Below are 20,520 nucleotides of genomic sequence, written 5' to 3' on the forward strand. Positions count from 1 at the left end.
TTTTCGTAAGAGTTATACATGAAGATCATAGTTTGTGATATAAATACTACTGAACTTAGGTATGAAACAGCTCTATTTTCATTTTGGCCAACAGTTAGAACTTTTTAAGCCATCTCACATTTAAAATTTTGACTAATTTCAAACTCACCAACTGGTCAAACTTCAAACTCACCCAACTTATTTTTACTAAACCTACTCACATTTTCAAAGAGGTATTAAGGACAGGTGAAATTGTCAAGAGCAGAGAAGGAGTTATAAGTGACAATAAGGCTAATTTTTACATATGTTAAAATATAATCATAAAAATAGTAAACATTGTATTATAATCAAGAATTTCTTTGTGGAGAAAGTTAGAAAATCATTTTTAGGGAAATAATTAAGACTATCTTATCATAATCCATCTCTTTTAAAATGAGGTATTCAACATTTTGGCTTTTAAAATTATCCCATACTACCACATGCTTAAGCCTGGGGAGTGAGGTTTATTCTATTCCTAAATTTGAAAGTTCAGATTTTAAAGTGATCACTAAAAACTGCTTAATTGGTAATTAGAAAAGGAACATTCTATAAATAAAAGAGAAAGAAGACCACACAATTTTAGCTATCTGTTTCAATCTCTTCACACCAAAGGATGTTATATTTTTACTTTCTGTCCATGTATTTTCTCTATTAGAAGAAAAAAAGGACTAAAGGCAGGAAACAACCAAAAGGGTGGAGTAATAAGAAGCCTGATGTGTGTAAAAACTGGAAAACCATCTCAAATGGAAAGTTACAAGAGAAGAGAGTAAGAAAATAAAAGAAATGAACCTAACATTTATCAAAGGGAACAGTGATTAAGAGTTTGGGCTCTGGAGCTGGGCTATCTAAATTCAAATCCTAGTTCCTCCACTTACCTTATAAGGTGAGTGACCTTGGGCAAGTTTCAATAACCCATCTTTAGTTCAATTACCTAATCTACACATTAGAGACAATACCAGCACATATCCCAGAGGGCTGTAGTAAGGATTAAATGAATTAGAAATGTAAAATATTTAAAATAGTATCTGGCATATAGTACTCAATAAATGTCAACTACTTTGTTATATATCTACAGTTAGCTACCAGCAATATTTTCTAATCTTGAAAATATTAAATAAAACAATGACCTAGCTTAGTAAAACCAATATTGAGAAAATGCTGACTTTATTTAAATAATAACTTTAGTAGTTTGCAATAACAACAACTCTGCATATTTTAATTTCTCCAGAAATAAATTAGGGACATTTGCCATTAGATTATCTATGTAACAAAGTAATAAATAAAGCAAAATTTTAAAAAAGCTCTAATAAATATCATTTGCTCTCTCATCCAATGTTTTAAAAATAAAAACAGCAAATGATCTGTATCAAAAAGTTCCCAATCCTATAAAAGACAATTGTCTTAAAATATATCCACCAAGTAAGCTTATAATTTATACTTGCTTTCATTTTTCAAAAATCCACATAGGAAGCAATTTAAGTCTAAAACGATCTCAGAAAAATAAAAAAATAAAATAAATAAAACGATCTCAGAGTAGTAACTAGATTATTTAGCAAGGGCAATCAAAACTTGCTGTGTTGGGCTGCCCCCTACAGGCCTCAATTCACCAATCTCTTTTAAAATGAGTGTTAAGTAGAGAATATCCTCTGAGTTTTAACATTAAGAATATTAATACTAAGGCAATACTTTATGTCTTCATTCATTCATTCTAGCAGGAAATAGTCTCAGAGAAACAACTGTAAAGATATGATGAGAAATTATATAATTCCTTGTCCGTCAAGAATTCACAGGTTACCGCTTACAGAGAAACTACATAGACTCCAACGGATCCACAGTGAAATATTCAAAATGGCTTAAGAAATGTCTACGTTATATCACAATGCTGTGTATAAAAAAAGAACTAGCTATGAAACTCAAGATTCAAATTCTACTCCTATTTCTGCCTTCGAATATCCATTTGAACTTTGGTAAGAGTTTTGTGCAAGTTGTCTTTCTAAAATTAGAGGTTTGAATTAAGACGATTCGTAAGGCTTCCTTTGGCTCTGATATTCTATAATTGCACTTGTCACAATGAAAAGTAGAAGGAAATATTTTTTAGAAGGAAAGGTTTTATTTTTTTACGATTATTTATTTATTTATTCATGAGAGACACAAAGAGAGGCAGAGACATAGGAGAAGTAGGCTCCCCACAGGGTGCCTGATGTGGGACTCAATCCCAGGACCCCAGGATCACACGACCTGAGCCAAAGGCAGATAGATGTTCAACCACTGAGCTACCCAGGTGCCCCTAGAAGGAAATGTTTTAAAACAAAGTTGAGAGAAAGAAGAAATAATTTCTACATGGTATGAAGGGTTGAAGCACCTATGGAGAAACCAAGAAAGACTTCTTGGGGGAGATGACATGTGAATTGAGTTTAGAAGTGTTCTGTGAATAAGGGCTATTCCCAGGATGAGTGAACAGAATAAAAAAATAAAACACTTTTAGTTTTGAGGAACTATGTGATACTATTCGGTTGGAGTTTAGTTATGTTTTACAAAAATCAAAGTAACAGGAACTAAAAGTTAGTGAAAATGGCCAGAAGGGGATAAATGCAAATGGTTCTGCATTTATCTGGTAAATACAATGGACATTTACCATTGGTACATTACAATGCACAATTCTAAGAAATGGATCAAAAGTGATTCCAAAGTATTGCGTCTAGGACCTTGAATGAAAGTGGTAAAGAAATAGGGAACTGAAACAAAAAGAGGAGGTTATATGAGTATTTGGTAGTGAGGAGAAATAGATTTTGGGGATCAAGGAGAGCCTCACAGAGAAGAGTATGCTAAGACCAGAAATACACTCTTAAATGGAATGAGCTATTTGTCAGATATGTCCCACCAATCATAAAAATAAGAGAACGTAGGAGGCATGGCAAGCCATTATTGTTGCTGATAAAATACAGCAAAACGAATGACTTACACCAATAACATCTAATAATAATAATAAAATAATAACAGCAAATAAGCAAATTATTTACTATGTATCAAGCACAATACTGTATTAAAGGTAATATATTTAATCTTTACAACAACTCCATAATAGATTATATTCCTATTTTACAGATAATAAAATTGAGGTCCAGCAATGTGAGATGATTGCCCCAAATCATACAGCTAGTGGAGATATAAACTTAATAAAACCGCCTTACTGAAAACTTCTCCATCTTAATGTTACAGATGCAAGTCTTTCAAATTTTTAAACATTACTTATCAGAGAATCTATGTGGGAAAAATTTCTAAAATAATAAAAAATGTACTTTACAAAAAAGTAATCTATCATTTATAGCAATATTCATGCTCAAGCAATATATTGAGTTAAAATTTTTGTATTTAGAAATAATTAGGAAGAACAGATCTCTTAAAATAAAAACCTTAGAAAATTCTTCAGTCTTTATTTTCCTCCCCAAATTTCTACAAAATCCACCTATCTAAATTTAAAGACTAGTAATCATTGTGAAGGAGCATCTGGGTGGCTCAGTCAGTTAAGCACCCGACTCTTGATTTTGGCTCAGGTCATGATCTCAGGGGATCAAGCCCCACCTAGGGGCTCTAAGATCTGCACTCAGCATGGAGACTGCTTAAGATTCTCTCTCTCTCCCTCTGTCCCCCTAATCCTTTTTTGCTTGCTCTAACAAAAGAAAAAAAATTCATTATAAAGTGATAATGTCCTCAATAATGGTGGAATAACTCAAATATCATCTTCTCCATAAATGTACCAAGAACACTGGCAAAAATTGTCAAAAATCTGAACAGATCTCTAACAAATAAGAGAATAAATTAGTAATTTAAAAATATTCCCACAAAGAAACAGCAGGACCATATGGCTTCACAGGTGAATTCCACCAATTAAAGATTTAACATCAATCCTTCACAATCTCTTCCAAAAACTTAAAGAGGGAACATTTCCAAACTCATTCTATAAGGGCAGTATTACCCTGACATCAAAACCAAAGATGTTACAATTTAAGAATACAAAAGACTTATAATCCTTATGACTATATACAAAAATTCTCAACAAAAACTAGCAAAACTAAGTCTAGTTACATATGAAACCATGACCAAATGGTATCTTCCCCAGGAATATGAAGGTGGTTCAACATAGAAACTAGATAATAGAAAAAATATTTGATAAAAATCCAACTCTTTAATGATAAAAGTACTCAACAAAATAGGAGAAGTAGAGAATTCAATCTTATAAAGGATACCTAAGAGAAACTTACAGGCTAATATCATACTCAATGGTGAAAGATTGTGTAAGACAAGGATGTCCAGTTGTCATTTCTATTTTGACACTATGCTGGGAATTCTAGTCAGGCAAGAAAAATAAAAAGCATCCAAATTGGAAAGGAAGAAGTAAAACTATCTCTTTTTGTAGTGACATGATCTACAAAGAAAATTCTAAGGAATCAGAAAAAAACTATTGGAGGTATAATAAACAAGTTCAACAAGGCTGCAGGATATAAGATCAATATTCAAAAATCAGTATTATTAGGGTGTCTGGGTGGCTCAGTCAGTTAAGCATCTTACTCTTGATTTTGGATCAGGTCATAATCTCATGGTTGTGAGACTGAGCCCAGTGCTGGGTTCCCCACTTGGCAGGAAGTCTGCTTGTCCCTCTCCCTCTGCTCTTCCACCTAACTGCACTCTTTCTCTCTCTGCCAAATAAATAATCAATCAAATCAATAAAATATTTTTAAAAAAATCAAATAAATCCATAAAATCTTTTTTTAAATCAGTATTATTTATATATACTAATGAATAATCTAAAAATGATAAAAACTGGATCAAAAATATGCAGGAGTAAATAAATTTAACAAAAGTATGAGGAGACTGTATACTGTAAACTAATCTTGTTGAAACAAACTGATGACCTAAATAAATGGAAAGAAATCCTATGTTCAAGGACTGAGAGACTTAATACTGTTGGTTAGGATAGCAATACTCCACATATTGATCTATGTATTCAATATAATTCCTATCAAAGACCCACATGCCCTTCTTGCAGAAAATGATGAGCTGGTTCTAAAATTCATATGGAAATGGGAAAGATCCAGTATAGCCAAAATAATTTTGAAAAAATGAACAAAGAGAGGGGACTCATATTTCTCAATTTAAAACCTACTACAAAACTACAGAATTCAAGATGGTGTGGTAATGGCATAGCTTAGACATATAACCAGTGGAACAGAAGTGAGTCTACATATAAAAACCATACATTTGTGGACATTTCCAACAAGAGTGCCAAAACAATCCAATAAGGGGGAAGAGAATTCTTTTCAACACATCATGTTGGAAGAACTGGAACATCCGTGTACAAAGAATGAAGCTGGACCCCCATCCCATACTATGTACCAAAATGAATTCAAAATGAATTCAAATGGATCAAAGATCTAAATGGAGGCAATAACACTATAACACTTTAGAAGAAAACACAGGAAGAAATCAGGAAGATTTCTACAGGAAATCCTACCTTGTTTAGGCAATGGTTTCTTATATATGACAACATAAAAGCATCAAAACCAAAGAAAAAATGAACTTGATTTCATCAAAACTAAAACCTTTTGTGTTTCAAAGATACTACTAAGATAGTAAGACACTCCACAGAATAGAAGAAAATATCTGTAAAGCATATATCTAGTAAAGGTCTAGTATCTAGAATATATAAAGAACTCATAAATCAACCATGAAAAAAGCCACCTAGTTTAAAAATGAGCCAAGGATATATTTTTTAATTTATTTATTTATTCATGAGAGACACAGAGAGAGGGACAGAGACATAGGCTGAGGGAGTAGGTTCCCCACGGGAAGCCTGATGCAGGACTCAATCCCAAGACTCTGGGATCACTACTTGAGCCAAAGGCAGAGCCTTTGGTGTCCCAATGAGCCAAGGATTTAAAGAAATATTTCTCCTAAGAAGAGACACAAATAGCCAGTAAGCATATGCTCAATATGTCATTAAGTCAATAGGAAGATGCAAATCAAAATCACAGTGAAAATACCCCTTCATATCTACTTAAGATGACTATACTAAAAAAAAAAAAAATGAACAAGTGTTAGGAGTGATATGAAGAAATTGAAACTGTCATATATTGTTGATGAGAATGTAAAATGTTGCAGACAATTTGGAAAACAGTTTGGCAGTTCCTCAAAAGGTTAAACAAGATTACCACTTGTTCCACTGATAGGTATATACTCAGAGAAAACTGAAAACATCTCCACCGAAGAACCTGTGCATAAGTGTTCATGGAAGCATTATTTATAATAGTCTAAAAGTAGAAACTACCCAAATGTTCATCAGCTGATGAATAGATAAACAAAATGTGGTATGTCATACACCAAAATGTTATTCAGTCGTAAAAGGGGATAAAGCACATACTACAAGATGGGTGAACTTTGAAAGTATTATGTCCTGTGGAAAAAAAGGCCACGTTAAACTATATGTCCATAATAGTATTACTAAAGGGTATAGGGTCTCTTTTTGAGGTGATGCAAATGTTCTGAAAATAGTGGTGATGGTTGTGAGAATGAATGACAGGACTTCAACTTTCAAGTTACTTACTGTTTTATAACTGTTATCTTCATTGGATCAGAAGTTATTTTTTAGAACTGAGCATCCATTCTGTATCTTTACATAGAACATACAAATCCTATTTTTTAAGCACAGATGTTTCAATATGTATCTTAGCATGCTACTGCCACAGCTAGGATATGAATTAAGTATTTTAGACACTCTTCCCCAAGGAATACTGTTACATAATTCTTTATATGAAAAATAACATATATTAACAACTATACATAAAGGATATTCTGGGAGTGAGGAAGCTTAATGTTTTCCCCCTTTCACTCCTACTCCCAACAAAGCAGTTCTCCTGAGCTAAAGCAGGTGCTGGGGGAGCTGGCAGGCAGGGACTACATGGTGGGAGCCATAAACCTCTGCAGTGTTCTCTCAGGGTGGACAAGAGATTTTGGACCATCAAGTATACAGACTCCAAAAACTAAGGAAAAGCTGTGTAAGAGGTTGGATCCTTTTTACTCTTGAGGCAGGGAGAGAAAGAGAAGACCAGGGAAAGATTTCTACGAAAAGCCCTAAGAGGAATTGATATCTTGGGTATTTACAGAATATCTGCAATATGAAATATTTCATTTAAATTAATATGAATTATAAATATTAAACAAATACCCTTGAAATAAAGGCAGAACCCAAAATGGAAAATCTACAGCAACAGCCCAAAAGTGAAGATAGTACACTGTTTGGAAAAAACCAGGCATTAAGAAACCTAGAAGTAAAAGTGGTATAAAGGTCTCTATATAGTGGAAGAGGGAGGAGTACACGGAAGGGAAAGTATTCTAAAGGTTTCATCTTATGGAGAGGAAAAGCAGTAAGTGTGTCAGTGAGGAAAATGGGTAGGTTCTTATAATAATATGATTATGAGCTTCAGGAAAGGGGAAGGTCAACATTAAAGGAATGGAAAAACAGAATTATCAAATTAAAAAGGACAGAAGGGGAAAACAGTAACTTCATTAAACTACTCAGTAATTTAGCATCCACTTCTAATTTAAAAATCTAGAAGGAAATTCATTTGATCTGATAAAGGCTATGTATCATTCTAAATGATTAAATACTAAAACCGTATCAATGAATACCAGAAGCCAAACAGAAATGTCTACTAGGACCATTATTTTTCAACAATGTCTTAGCAATGTAATACTAGCAATACAATGAAACAAGAAAAAAATGGTTGATAAAAAAAGATGGGAAGTGGTGTTTTTGGTTTTGCTTTTTTTTTTTTTTTTTTGACTGATGCCATAAAACAGTATGTAGAAATGGAAATGAAATAAAGAAGAATAACACCTATAAAACACCTAAAATAAATTATAAAGAGCTTTAGGAAAAGTTTGAAGGAAAGTTTTAAATCTACACACAACATAAAATCTGAATAAGAAATTTTTTGTTTTCTTATCTAGGAAGACTTAATAACTTAAGAAGGTTAGCTCTACCAAAATTAAAAATAGAAAGTTAATGTATTTTCATCTGCAAATGAACAAGGGGCTATGGGGAATTGAAAAATTATTTTAAAAGTCATGTAGAAAAAAAATTAATGACAAAGAACAAACATGAAAAGTATTAAAAAAAAAAAAAAGGTAAGGGGTGAATTTCCCCAGCAGGTATCAGAGGACTAAATAAAATCAAATAAAACTAATACTGGTTTAAGAATAAACATCTATAGCAACAGAACAATATAGGGAATCCAAAAATAGATCCCAGTAGTCAAAATATTTTAATGTAAGGCAGAGGTGGCATTTTTATCCAATAGGAAAGGGATAGTTTGTATCAGGAGTCTATACACTATGGCCTGCAACTCCAACTGTGCTCTTCACCTGTTTTCATATATAAAGTTTTACCGGAACACAGCCACGTCCATCATCTGCAAATTGTCTGTGGCTGCTTTTAAGCTACAGTTATGCAGGTGCAACTGAGATCACCTGGCCTGCAAAGTTGAGAATATTTACTATCTGGCTCTTTAAAGAAAAGGTTTACCAGACCTTAGTTTATTTAATAAATGATCTTATTGCAATAAGCCAGCAGATGGAAGGAAAAAGATGTACCTCTATATTTTACACAGTACATAAAAATAAATTCTAGATGGATTAAAGATACACATACAAAAAAATCTAGGTCAAGAGAAAGCTACATCAGAAAACTATGTACAACCCGTAGATACATGGGGAGGGGTCTTTTTTAACAACAACAACAACAAAAATCCATACACCACTAATTAAAAAAAAAAAAAGAAGATACAACCGGCTATATTTCATCTAAAAAACAACAAAATAAACAAAAACCAAAAGAAAAACACAATAATAAGTGCTAGGGATGATGCAGAGAAATTGGAATCCTTGTGCACTATTAGTAGGACTACAAAATGGTGCAGCTGCTCTGGAAAAAAAGTACGGTAGCTTCTCAAAAAGTTAAAAACAGCATTAACCATATGATCCAGCAATTCTACTTCTGGGTATATACCCAAAAGAACAGAAAGCAGAGTCTCAAAAGGATATTCATACACTTACCGTGATGGTAAGTTTTCTGTGTCAATTTGGTTGGGCTGTGGTGCCCAGATATTTGATCAAACATTATTCTAGATGTTTCTGTGGAGGTGTTTTTTTTGAATGAGATTAACATTTAAATCCACCGACTCTGAGTTAAGCACAGTATGCACCACAGGGTGGGTCAGTGTCATCCAATCAGCTGAAGGCCTTAATGAAACAAAGACTGACCTCCTTTGGGCAAGAAGGAATTCTGCTGGACTCTAACTATAACTCTCCCACTAAGACTCAGCTTGCCGCCCCACCCCATCAAAGGCTGGGCTCACCAAATCTCACCAGTCATGGGAACCAATTCTTGAAAATAAATCTGTCTCTCTCCCCAACCTGTTGGTAGTTCTGTTTCTCTGGAAAACCCTGCCTAACATACCCATGTTCACAGCAGTTTTATTCACAATGGCCAAAACCTGGAAGCAGTCCTAGCGTCCAGGAGTGGATAAACAAAACATGGTGTACACATATATGCTATGACACAGATGAACTTTGAGGACAGTACGCTAAGTGAGATAAGCAAGTCATGTACATGAGAAACACTATGATTTCACTTACAGAGGTACCTAGGGTAGTTAAATTTGGAGCTGTTGTTTAATGGGTACAGAGTTTCAGTTCTGCAACATGAAGATGTTTTATTTATTTATTTTTAAGATTTTATTTATTCATGAGAGACACACAGAGAGAAAGAGGCAGAGACACAGTTAGACGGAGAAGCAGGCTTTGCAAGGAGCCCGACATGGGACTCGATCCTTGGTCTCCAGGATCACACCCTAGGCTAAAGACAGCACTAAACCGCTGAGCCAACCAGGCTGCCCAACGTGAAGACGTTTTATAGATTATATTTAAGACTACTGAAATATACACTTAAAGAGAGTTAAGACAGTATATTACATATATATTTTGCCACATTTTTTTTTTAAATTGAGGAAAGGTACTAAAAATAACTCAAAAAAAATTAAGTAACATATATTCAGCTGTGGAACAGAGAATATTTAAATTGTACCTCATTAAATATAATAAAATGTCTCTGCACAGGGCAGCCCCAGTGGCCCAGCGGTTTAGGACCGCCTTTAGCCCATGGTGTGATCCTGGAGACCCAGGATCGAGTCCCACCTCGGGCTCCCTGCATGGAGCCTGCTTCTCCCTCTGCCTGTGTCTCTGCCTCTCTCTATGTGTCTATCATGAATAATAAATAAAATCTTTAAAAATATAAAATAAAATATCTCCACACAGTTAAAAATACATTACAGATTATTCCATGTTTCTTTTTGAAATGACTGAAAAGCAAAATTAAAAGCAATAATATTCAGTTTACCACCCAGTAAGTCCCTGTTCTTTTTCTCTGGCCTCTTCTGCTACATGTTATTGCAAGATACCAACCAAAATGGAAAACAATGAAAGAACAGAGTCGCAATTTCTCACCCGGACTGCCACAAGCTCAGTGTCCTAATAAACACTGCCATAATTTGCCACACATTTCTATTGTTCTCACTTTTCAAAATTCATAAACCAGCATTTCTGAAAACAATCTAAAATTTTGACTCCTTCTTCAGTCTTAAGAAGTGCCAAGTTAATCTTGGACATCATTTTCACTTTGTTAGAAAACAAGCATTAAATATCAGCTTCATGTTTTTGTTTAAAACTAAAAATAACACGTTAGGTTGCTCCTTAAGAGGATTCTTTTTTATTTATAACCTCTAGAATAACATACAGAACAAAGAAGGTGTTTAAGTAATCTTTACTGAATAAATACAAATGGATATTCAGATTACTAAAAATCTCCGGAAGATAAAAAGAAAACTCCTTAATATGGTCTAACCCTTTTATTTACAACCATATTTTCCCCCAGCTCTGTGCTGAAGACTTACAATGTCCCCTCTCCCTACAAAGCTCTTCTCATCACTCTTTGCCTTCCTTAATTCCACCCATCTGTTGACTCTTCAAGAGACAGAACACTTCATCAACAAAGCTTTTTCTGTCCTCCCAAACTAGATCAAATTTTCCTTAGAGGATTTAGTTTTTTGTTGTATTATATACCTCTGCTTCTTAAACACCAATCTTTCATAGTGATGATTTTACATTTGTTTGTATGCTTAGCTTGATTAGTTTCTTTCTACCTCTAAACTACAAGCTCTGTAAAGGGTGATGTATGATATTAATCAACATTTATATCCCACATACATGGCACAGGGCATGGCATGCAAATATCTATGAGTCAATGAACTTGCTGAATGAATGAATGAATGAACTTTCCTTGCACGAAGTATATTGGCAACATAACATTTATGAATCCATTGCTTCTTGAAAGACACAACAAAATGTGTCTAATTTTCACTCAAAAACCTAAATACCAATGCCTGAGGACTTCATGGTCACTTTACAAATCTTTTTAACAGATACCCTCATTCACCATCTGTTTACTTGTGCTATTCTAAATAACGTTAAGGTTACATTTCTGAAACACTTTCTGCCATCAACCTCATCTCTAGAATACTGGCTAGTATGAAGCACCTGGATTTCAGGAACACAGACTCGAAACTCATATGCCAAACTAAACTGTTATGTAAATGACAGAAATGACACATTTTGGTCTATAATGGATCTCTAGACTACTTTTGTACCTATTTTACTTGTACCACTAAGTTTGTCGCTAGATTATAGTCATTTTGAGCCCATGCAATCAAAGTACAAATGAAAAACAACTGAAATTTTCCAACAATCTGAACAAAAGGCAGCCTTATAGAGTCCCCTTATAGAGTCCCCCTTAGAGAGGTCTTTTAGGTTTCTATCAATTTATTTGGTCAAGGTGGACTTCACTTTATATGATAATTATGTCCTGAAAATTCTGTAAACTTAATTGTACTTTGTAAGTCTCACCTAGCTCTGATTTCTGGTCTTTCACATTTCATTTGTGTGCCCCTGAGCAAGTAACTTAAAATCCCTCAGCTTCAGTTTCCTCATATGTAAAATGAGACAGTGATCTCTTCTACAGTGGTTCTGAGGCTTTAAAAAATGAAATGGGCCTGTCTTAAGGATGCACAGTCCCCCTTCCTTTTCACATCCCTTGCTACACAAAAATATTATGATTCTTCAACAAAAAATATTTTGGTAAAAATGATGTCTTTCTTTTATCTTAATAAACCTAGATTTTTCAGGTTCTGCTTAAATTTATTATTAATTTAAGGTCTCAAATAGCACAGAAATTTATATCTATTATAGTAAAGAAATGAAAGGTGCAGATTCATTAAAATACTGCGTAAATAAAAGCTATACTTAATGGAATATCCTAACCATACAAACTAATCTGCTGTAAAGGAGTCAGTGACAGAAACCTGCATTACCCTTTAGACCATATAATTAGGAAAAAAGGAAAGCAGAGCCCACCTTCCTTTGGTCAAGGCATGAATGAAGATTGAAAAATACAAAATAGAGAAATGGACAGGAATGGCCTAAGTAAGGAAATGGGCAAAAACTAAGACTCCTAAATTTTTATATTGCAGCAAGTTCTTTTCTAAGAGGCCCCACCTGGCAGCCACATTTTGTCAAGCAAATTTGAAGAATTCTCTAGCTTCCCACTTTCAATCTAATTATAGAACTTTATAAAACCATTTTCTCTTTCACACACACATTCTCTCTTTCTTTTCCCTTCCCCCTCACATTCAGTCTCTCTGAATCCTTCTCTGTTGTAATGCTACAATGAGAGGTATGAACACATCTGACAATTTTTCCCAGAACATAATGACAAACCTGAAAAGAACCTCTCTGCTCTGTACATCTGCACCATCATTCTAACAATAATAACCTTTACACAGTAAATGATGATTTCCCTAGAGGAGCTTAAAGTATGCACAATATAGAAACTATTAGTCAAGTACACATGTCAAAACCTACCTATTCACAAGTGAGTGCTAGGAGGTATAAAGCTCAAAATAGTTTTGAAACTCCTCTTTGGGGAATGTCTTTGGTTTGTGTTATATTTTATTTAACTGAATTCCAAAATAAGCTACTTTGCTAGGATCTGGGAATGATGCATTATAGTAGGTTACTATGGAGCTCATGGTACAACAAAATAGCCCCCAATCAACTACTTAAGACAGATGGAATGATTCAATGATTTAACAAATATTCACAAATGCCTACTACATGCTAGGTACTTTTCTAGACCCTGGACACACACATTATGAACCAAACAATTACCCTGCCTTCATAAAAAAGATAAACCGCCTTCATTTTGAGAAGTGACTGAAATTCATACAGCATCATAAAGCGATACTATAAAGGAAAAGACTGTGTTTGTTGTAAAAACTATACATTGCTCTTAAGTCAGGAGTTTTAAAATGTTTTTATAGAAGTGTCACTGATAGAATTATATAAACCTGTAATATGGCTCCTTTGAAGAAAAACTTTAACCAGATGCATAAATTTACTCAGTCACACCTCTTTCATTTTATGGATGAAGAAACAAGGCCCTAGCCAGGCTGAGTAACCTGCTGTGGATGCACAGCTTGACAATGTCAGCCCTCCCACAGAGCCCTGGAGGCCCTCCCTTCTAGCTCAGCGCTCTTTCCAGGAAACACAACTCCCCCCCCCCCCCCCCCCAAGGACAGGTGCTTTAGCCTTTATGTCTCCAATATTTCCCAACCTTCTGAACTCAATGAGGTTTATGTGTAGTCACAAACTATCAGAGTAGGAAACAGAAGCAGAAAAAGGTCCAAACAATTTTCTACTAAGTGAATATAGCAAAACTGTGATCTTGAGTGATAGCTTTTTCAACCCTTCCCACACTTCTAGCTCTTTTTCATTTTCTCCTGCTCTTCTCCCTTCATTTTAATTTATTTTTTTCAAGATTTGAGAGACAGAGAGAAGACACATGTGTGTGGGTGGGAAGGGACGAGGGAGAGAAAGAACCTCCAGCATATTCCCTGCTGAGCAAGGAGCCTTGAACACAGGGCTGGATCCCAGGATCCTGAGGTCTTGACCTGAGCAGAAATCAAGAGTCAGACGCTTAACCAACTGAGCCACCTAGGTGCACCTTAGTTAATTTTAAAAGTGTTTTGTTTTCTTTAACTACTACAGTAGCACTATCCTATTAAAGTCATCATACATTTAAATCCAAGGAAAACTGTTAGCTTTTTCAGTTTGGGATTACTTAACTATAAAGTTTATTTTTAAGCTTTAACATTATAAGATCTTTGGTGCTTTTAATCTCCTATTAATTTAATACCTTAAATTAAGTAATTATGAAGCACTCACAGTATATAAAAGACTGTGCTCAATCCTACTACATTGATTTTTTTTTTTTTTAATCCAGTCTTGCCTTCAAAGATATCACTAGCATTTTAAGGGTATTACTGCATCCAGAATTGAAGCTAGATCAAGAACTATCTAACTTGGGCAAAGCACCTGAATCTGTCCAGATAGAGAGGTGACTTTCAAACTGCCAAGCCTCAGAGAAGAGGGGTCAAGCCACCTGAGCCGAACCCACCTGTCCCCACACAACCCCCCCTTCCAAGCTTGGCCCTAACGTGGGTTGCTGCTTAAAAACCATTTCTGAGGGGCACGTGGGTGGCTCAGTCGGTAAAGCATGCAACTCTTGACCTCAAGATATATATTTGAAATGCACTCAGAAAACTTAAGGACTGTTCTGAAATTCTATCATAACCTGATACTGTTTGTAATACATACTTTAACCACCAATATCTGTGTCAGTGATGGTGAAGACACAGATTCTCTCTTTGAGATTTGTGAAGAATCTTACTCACTGTAAGTATTATGCTTAGTCCACAAAATCTGGCTCCATTTTAGCTTTTCTCTGTGGAATAACTAAAGCATATCACTAGTGAATCTAGCTCTGTAAAAGTTTCTCTTATAGAATGCACACCTAGGTAGTCAGTACAGAGGCATCTAATGTGAGATCCTTCTTCTTTCAATACAACTAGGCTTCCTGCCAGCTTTCTTTCTCACATCATTTTATGCAACTATAGGAACCATTCTACTTGCCCATTGTCAAACAACAGTTTTTAAAACTGTTGCACTCCTCTCTTTTTAGCAGATGGCTTTATTCCTTGCTACACAGAAAACACTGAGGCTTTCTCACATGGGTAACAACAATTTTTCTCCTCCTTTTCCTTAACAGTTCTCTGCAAACCTCTCCTCTGCTGGGTTAACCTTTCCTGTTAATCCCAGTCCCCAAATGCTTTGCTCTATCAATTCGTTTCCTTCTTATCTGATAAACACATTCTTCCATAAAATAACCTAAAAATCTTTTCAGTCCCTAGTCTTCCCCATTGTTTCATCTAATTCTTCATTATACTGTGGATGATCCATGGCCTATAATTCATTGTCTTTAGCTACTGTAGAGTAACATGTTACGAAGCAGCTTTATGAAAACTATATTTTTACTATGGGTAAGTTATAAAAAAAAATATTGCCCTACTCCTTGTAAATGAAGCCATATGAGAAATTTCTTTCCTATGCAATGCCCAAGAAAGTTTAGCTTTCCCTAATAACCTAGAAGGTTTTCTCCTTATGAATAGTGAAAAAAAAGTATTACCACATTTCTTTTCCCCTGCTCTAGCTACAAGAATGCTCAGGGTCAAATCTGTAGGTCAATTTTAATAAATCGGAGTATCTCACTCATTCATAATTTATATAATTTCATGCTGAGTTTCCATTTTTTATTTTCAGTGGTTCTGATTTTAAATTCTGTTATTATAAATTCTTATAAATTACTCAGATTTTTCAAATGTGGCTTTGACTTTAAATTCTTTTGTTTTCTCATTATGTATTTGTGTAAATTGCCTCAGATTCTTCATAATACAAGATTATGTATAAATAAATATGCTGTGGTATTTCCTAATTTTTTTTAAATTTTATTTATTTATGATAGTCACAGAGAGAGAGAGAGAGAGAGGCAGAGACACAGGCAGAGGGAGAAGCAGGCTCCATGCACCGAGAGCCTGATGTGGGATTCGATCCCGGGTCTCCAGGATCGCGCCCTGGGCCAAAGACAGGCGCTAAACCGCTGCGCCACCCAGGGATCCCTGCTGTGGTATTTCCAAACTCACTGTATAATATCTGTGGTTAAAAAGACTTGTAGAATTTAAAAAAAAAAAAAAAAAGCAGAGAATGTGGCTAATTAGGTCTGCTCTTGTTCAAATAGGAATTTTTCTCATATTATTTCTATTGTACTTATTATGAATCCATGATCTAAAAATAGTCTTATCTGCCATTATGTTAATGAAATCAATGAAAACAAACCTTATTTAAATCAGGAACACTTTTCATTCTTCGAGTATACTGGGATTTTTATTTATTTGCTTTCAGGTACACAATCTGTTTTCCTCTTTAATACAGTTATGTAATGAATGCCTCTATAAAAGATTTTTTAAATTACTATCTAGGTAACTATGTGTAAAGACTGTGGGATACTGAAAGTGGTTACAATGGGAATTTATGACACAATCTCTCTGAGATTGAATGTAAATTCTGCTAGATTAGAGCCCATGTCTGTGATATTATGTTTCCAATTCCTATTCTCAACTGCTTTTTCAAGATCATAGGTAACTTACTTTCTGGAATACCATTCACTTAACAAGTATTTACAAAGTATTTGCTATATGTAAAGCACTTAGGAGTTTTAAAGTACTCTACAGAAACAGGAGTTTCTTTACCCCAGGAAAGTTTGCTATAAGGAGAGTTCTATTTATCTATTTTGTTTTACAACACTAAAGACTCACCATTTAAAACAAACACATCAGTTCTCTTTATTTGTGGTAGCTACATTTTGTAAAGTCACTGCAAACACTGAATTAGCAAATACTGAGTCACTGTTCCTGGGGGAAATAACAGGGTTGGGTTACTGTGTGTCTCTGGTCACAACATGTTCTTCAACTGATCGATACATAACCTTGTTTTATGTGTGTTGTTCCTTTTGATTTTTATTTATTTACTTACTTATATATTTATTTAGAGTCAGAGCATGCGAACATGTGCATGGGGAAGGTAGAGGGAGAGAGATAATCTCAAGAAGGCTCCATGCCCAGTGTGGAGCTTGACTAGGACTTGATCTCACAATCCTGAGATCATGACCTAAGCCGATCAAGAATCAAGATACAAGAGTCAGACATTCAACTGACTGAGCCACCCAGGCGCCCCATATGTGCATTTCTTTTTAAAGATGGCACTTCAGCACTACTCTTGGGAGCCATTTTGAACAACAAAATCATCAAAAAAACATGAAAAGTATAGCACTAAACAGACTTGGAGAAGTCACTTGTTTATAGTAAGAGTGGAGAAACAAGAAGGTACAGCATTGCTGAAAAATGTGCATTTTGGAGAAATCAAATTTTCTGTAGCTCTGCATATGTCCATGAGAGCACTGCTGAGTACTGACTATGGAGTTACAAATAAATTGTAGAAAGCAAGCAAAACTGCAAATACAGAATCTGCAAATAATGAGGATCAACTGTATATGAGTCAAATATTTCAGCATAGTCCCTGACTTGATTATCACCAAAAGACAGAGATCTGGAAAGCCCTAACAAATATTCTTCAGTTACTATGCAAATCTAAAAAGTTTTGGACTATACTACTTCATGAAGTAAGATGTCTAAAGCATTTATAAGTTGGTATTGTTAAAAATATTATTTCCTACCTGATATATTCTAAAAGGGATATAACGAAATCCATTTTCTTCTGCAGGATATTCCATGAGTTTCCGGTTGATGGCCCAAAATTGGTCAAATCTGTCTGTAATGATAAATTATCTCTTATTTAAAATGAACATTATAATTTAAAACCTCACATGAAGAAATGAAAGTTGTTAAACATCCTCTTAGACGTTTTTGAAAAAGCTTCATTTGTATATTATTTATTCTTAAACTTATCTTTCCATAACTAAACATAAAGCAAAATATAAAATAAGCATTTCTACATTATTGCCCCTACTTCTTAGATATTTGCATAGACATTTCATCTCATAAGAGAAACCCTGAACAGATATGACTACTTGTGTCATCAAGACAAAAAACATCAGACAGGGATGAATGTCTAGATTCTTTGTCCTATTCCTACTGTCTAAACAATAAAAGGACAGCTTCAAGTGATCTAAACTTTAACCAGAACTTATTTCAAGAAAATCAAAACACTAAATACAATAAATACTAAGTAGCAAAAAAGACAAAACTACAGGAAAGGGTTTGAAGGAAATGTGGAATTGACACTTAAGCAGTAATTATCAATTGTAGCTTAATCTCAGTGACTAACTCCTTTTTAAATTTTTCAGGCTCAATTAAAAAGAAACCAATTTATCTGGTAACTGTTTAACTGCCATATGGTACTATGTTTTCAGAAACTGTCAAACTGTTTTCCAAAGAGGATGTATCACTTTACACTCCCATCAGCAATGTACAAGGATTCTAACTTGTCCACGTCCATGTCTACAATTGTTACTGCCTTTTTTTTTTTTAAGATTTACTTATTTATTTTGGAGAGAAATACACACAAGTGGGGGAGGGGCAGTGGGGAGGAACAGAGAGAGGGGGAGAAAATCCTCAAGCAGACTCCTCACCAAACATAGAGTCCAATGTGAGGCTTGATTCCAGGACCCCAAGATCAGGACCTGAGCCAAAATCAAGAGTTGGTGGCTTCATGGACTGTGCCACCGAAGCACCTCCCCATCCTTTTTATCAGAGGCACACTAGTGGGTCTGAAATGTTATCTCCTTATGTTTTTTTTTTTTTTAAGATTTATTCATTTGAGAGAAAGAGCGAGAGTATGAGAGTGGGGTGAGGGGTAGAGAAAGGATCTCCAGCAGACTGCACTGAGTGTTGAGCCTCATTTGAGGCTTGATCTCAAGATCCTGAGATCACAACCTGAGCCAAAATCAAAAGTAGTTGGATGCCCAGTTGATTGAACCACTCAGGAACCCCTCTCTTAATGGTTTTGACTAGCATTTCTCTAATGAGAAACTATGTTGAGCATCTTTTAATTTGTTTACTGGCCATTTATATATTTATTTTGGTGAAATGTCTATCAAATCCTTTGTCTCCTTTCTAAGTGTGTTGTCGTTTTTACTGCTAAGATTTTTTTTTTTTAAATGTATTCTGGTCACAAGCCCCTTACTGATAAATCTCTACAATATTTTTTCCCGTTCTGTTGTTTTTTAGCTTAACTCCTTTTTGATTTACCCAGAATCCAATCTTAAAATTATTTTTTATACTTAGTAATTTATTTCAGAATCAAATATCTGTAAAGCACATGAATAGCACCAGAATTTCAGATCAGCTTGGTATTAAATCACATTCCCTATTTCTAGACTCATCTCAATCCAAATTACTGCCAGTGTATTGATACCGCTTAGGTCACCATAATCATATAAAAGAATAAACTTTAGTTATTTCTTCTATCCCTGTCCTAGAAGACTGTGACAGTCTCTAGCCCTTCTCTACGCTCATCCTCGACTTCAATCTGGGAGTTCATATTGTATCAGAACTGGCAGGAAAGGTAATTCAGAATCCAGTTAGTCTAATGTAATGTCACAGATGATAACAAAGTCCTAAGTTGTTAAGAGTTTCATGAAGAACTAAGACCAGACTCAGTCTTCTGATTCAAAGCCCACAACCGTTTTCAACAGTTGCAACCACAAAATTGCATCTCAATGCTAAGAGTAGCTCCTTTAACCACAGACCTTTCATATATGAATCAATTATTCTCTCAATGCTTTTTAAAAAGTATCTTTCTATCATCAAGTATCAAGCAAGAATGTGATAGCTAAATAAAATTATTCTTCATGATACCTCAAATTTTACTCACTGTCTCACCATCAAATCTCTAGCATCTACCAAAGTGCATGCATAACATATGTTCTTAAGTCAAAGAATGAACAAGAAAATACTACATATATAACTTTTGAGAACATTTTTGGTTCCAATCCTAGGTATGCTACAAAATAGCTACATGACTAGAAACAAATCAACTGAAAACTAATTCACTTATAAAAGAAATAAAGAGGTTCAATTAAATAGTTCCTAATACGTCTTCCAAAACCAAAATTTTATAATTGAGACATCCTCTTTTATTAAAATGGCATTTGCAAAACCACAAGCAAATCTTTATTTATTTATTAGAAGATTTTATTTATTCATGAGAGACATCAAGAGAGAGAGGCAGAGACATAGGCAGAGAGAGAAGCAAGCTCCATGTAAGGAGCCCAATGTGGGACTTGATCCCGGCCCTGAGCCAAAGGCAGACACTCAACCGCTGAGCTACCTAGGCGTCCCACAAATCTTTATTACGAGACAGAACCAGATTGTTTTTAATAGTGTTTTTTAAAAGCAGTTCTTAACCAGAAGAGATTTATGC

General features: G+C 34.7%; 1 protein-coding gene across 6 annotated transcripts in view; it reads right to left on the minus strand.

The window, feature by feature from the left end:
- ATG5 (autophagy related 5) overlaps positions 1 to 20,520 on the minus strand; it is a 124,903-nt gene that overhangs the window by 35,580 nt on the left and 68,803 nt on the right. For 5 of the 6 annotated variants that reach the window (XM_072738155.1, XM_072738169.1, XM_026005766.2 and 2 more), the window contains one exon: positions 17,813 to 17,907. In XM_072738155.1, coding sequence (XP_072594256.1) covers positions 17,813 to 17,907 — 95 coding nt within the window. The remainder of the gene's footprint in view (positions 1 to 17,812; positions 17,908 to 20,520) is intronic. The other variant, XM_072738171.1, reaches the window with a different exon arrangement.

The sequence above is a fragment of the Vulpes vulpes genome, chromosome 1 (genome assembly GCF_048418805.1).
Source record: "Vulpes vulpes isolate BD-2025 chromosome 1, VulVul3, whole genome shotgun sequence".
NCBI classification, from domain to species: Eukaryota; Metazoa; Chordata; class Mammalia; order Carnivora; family Canidae; genus Vulpes; species Vulpes vulpes.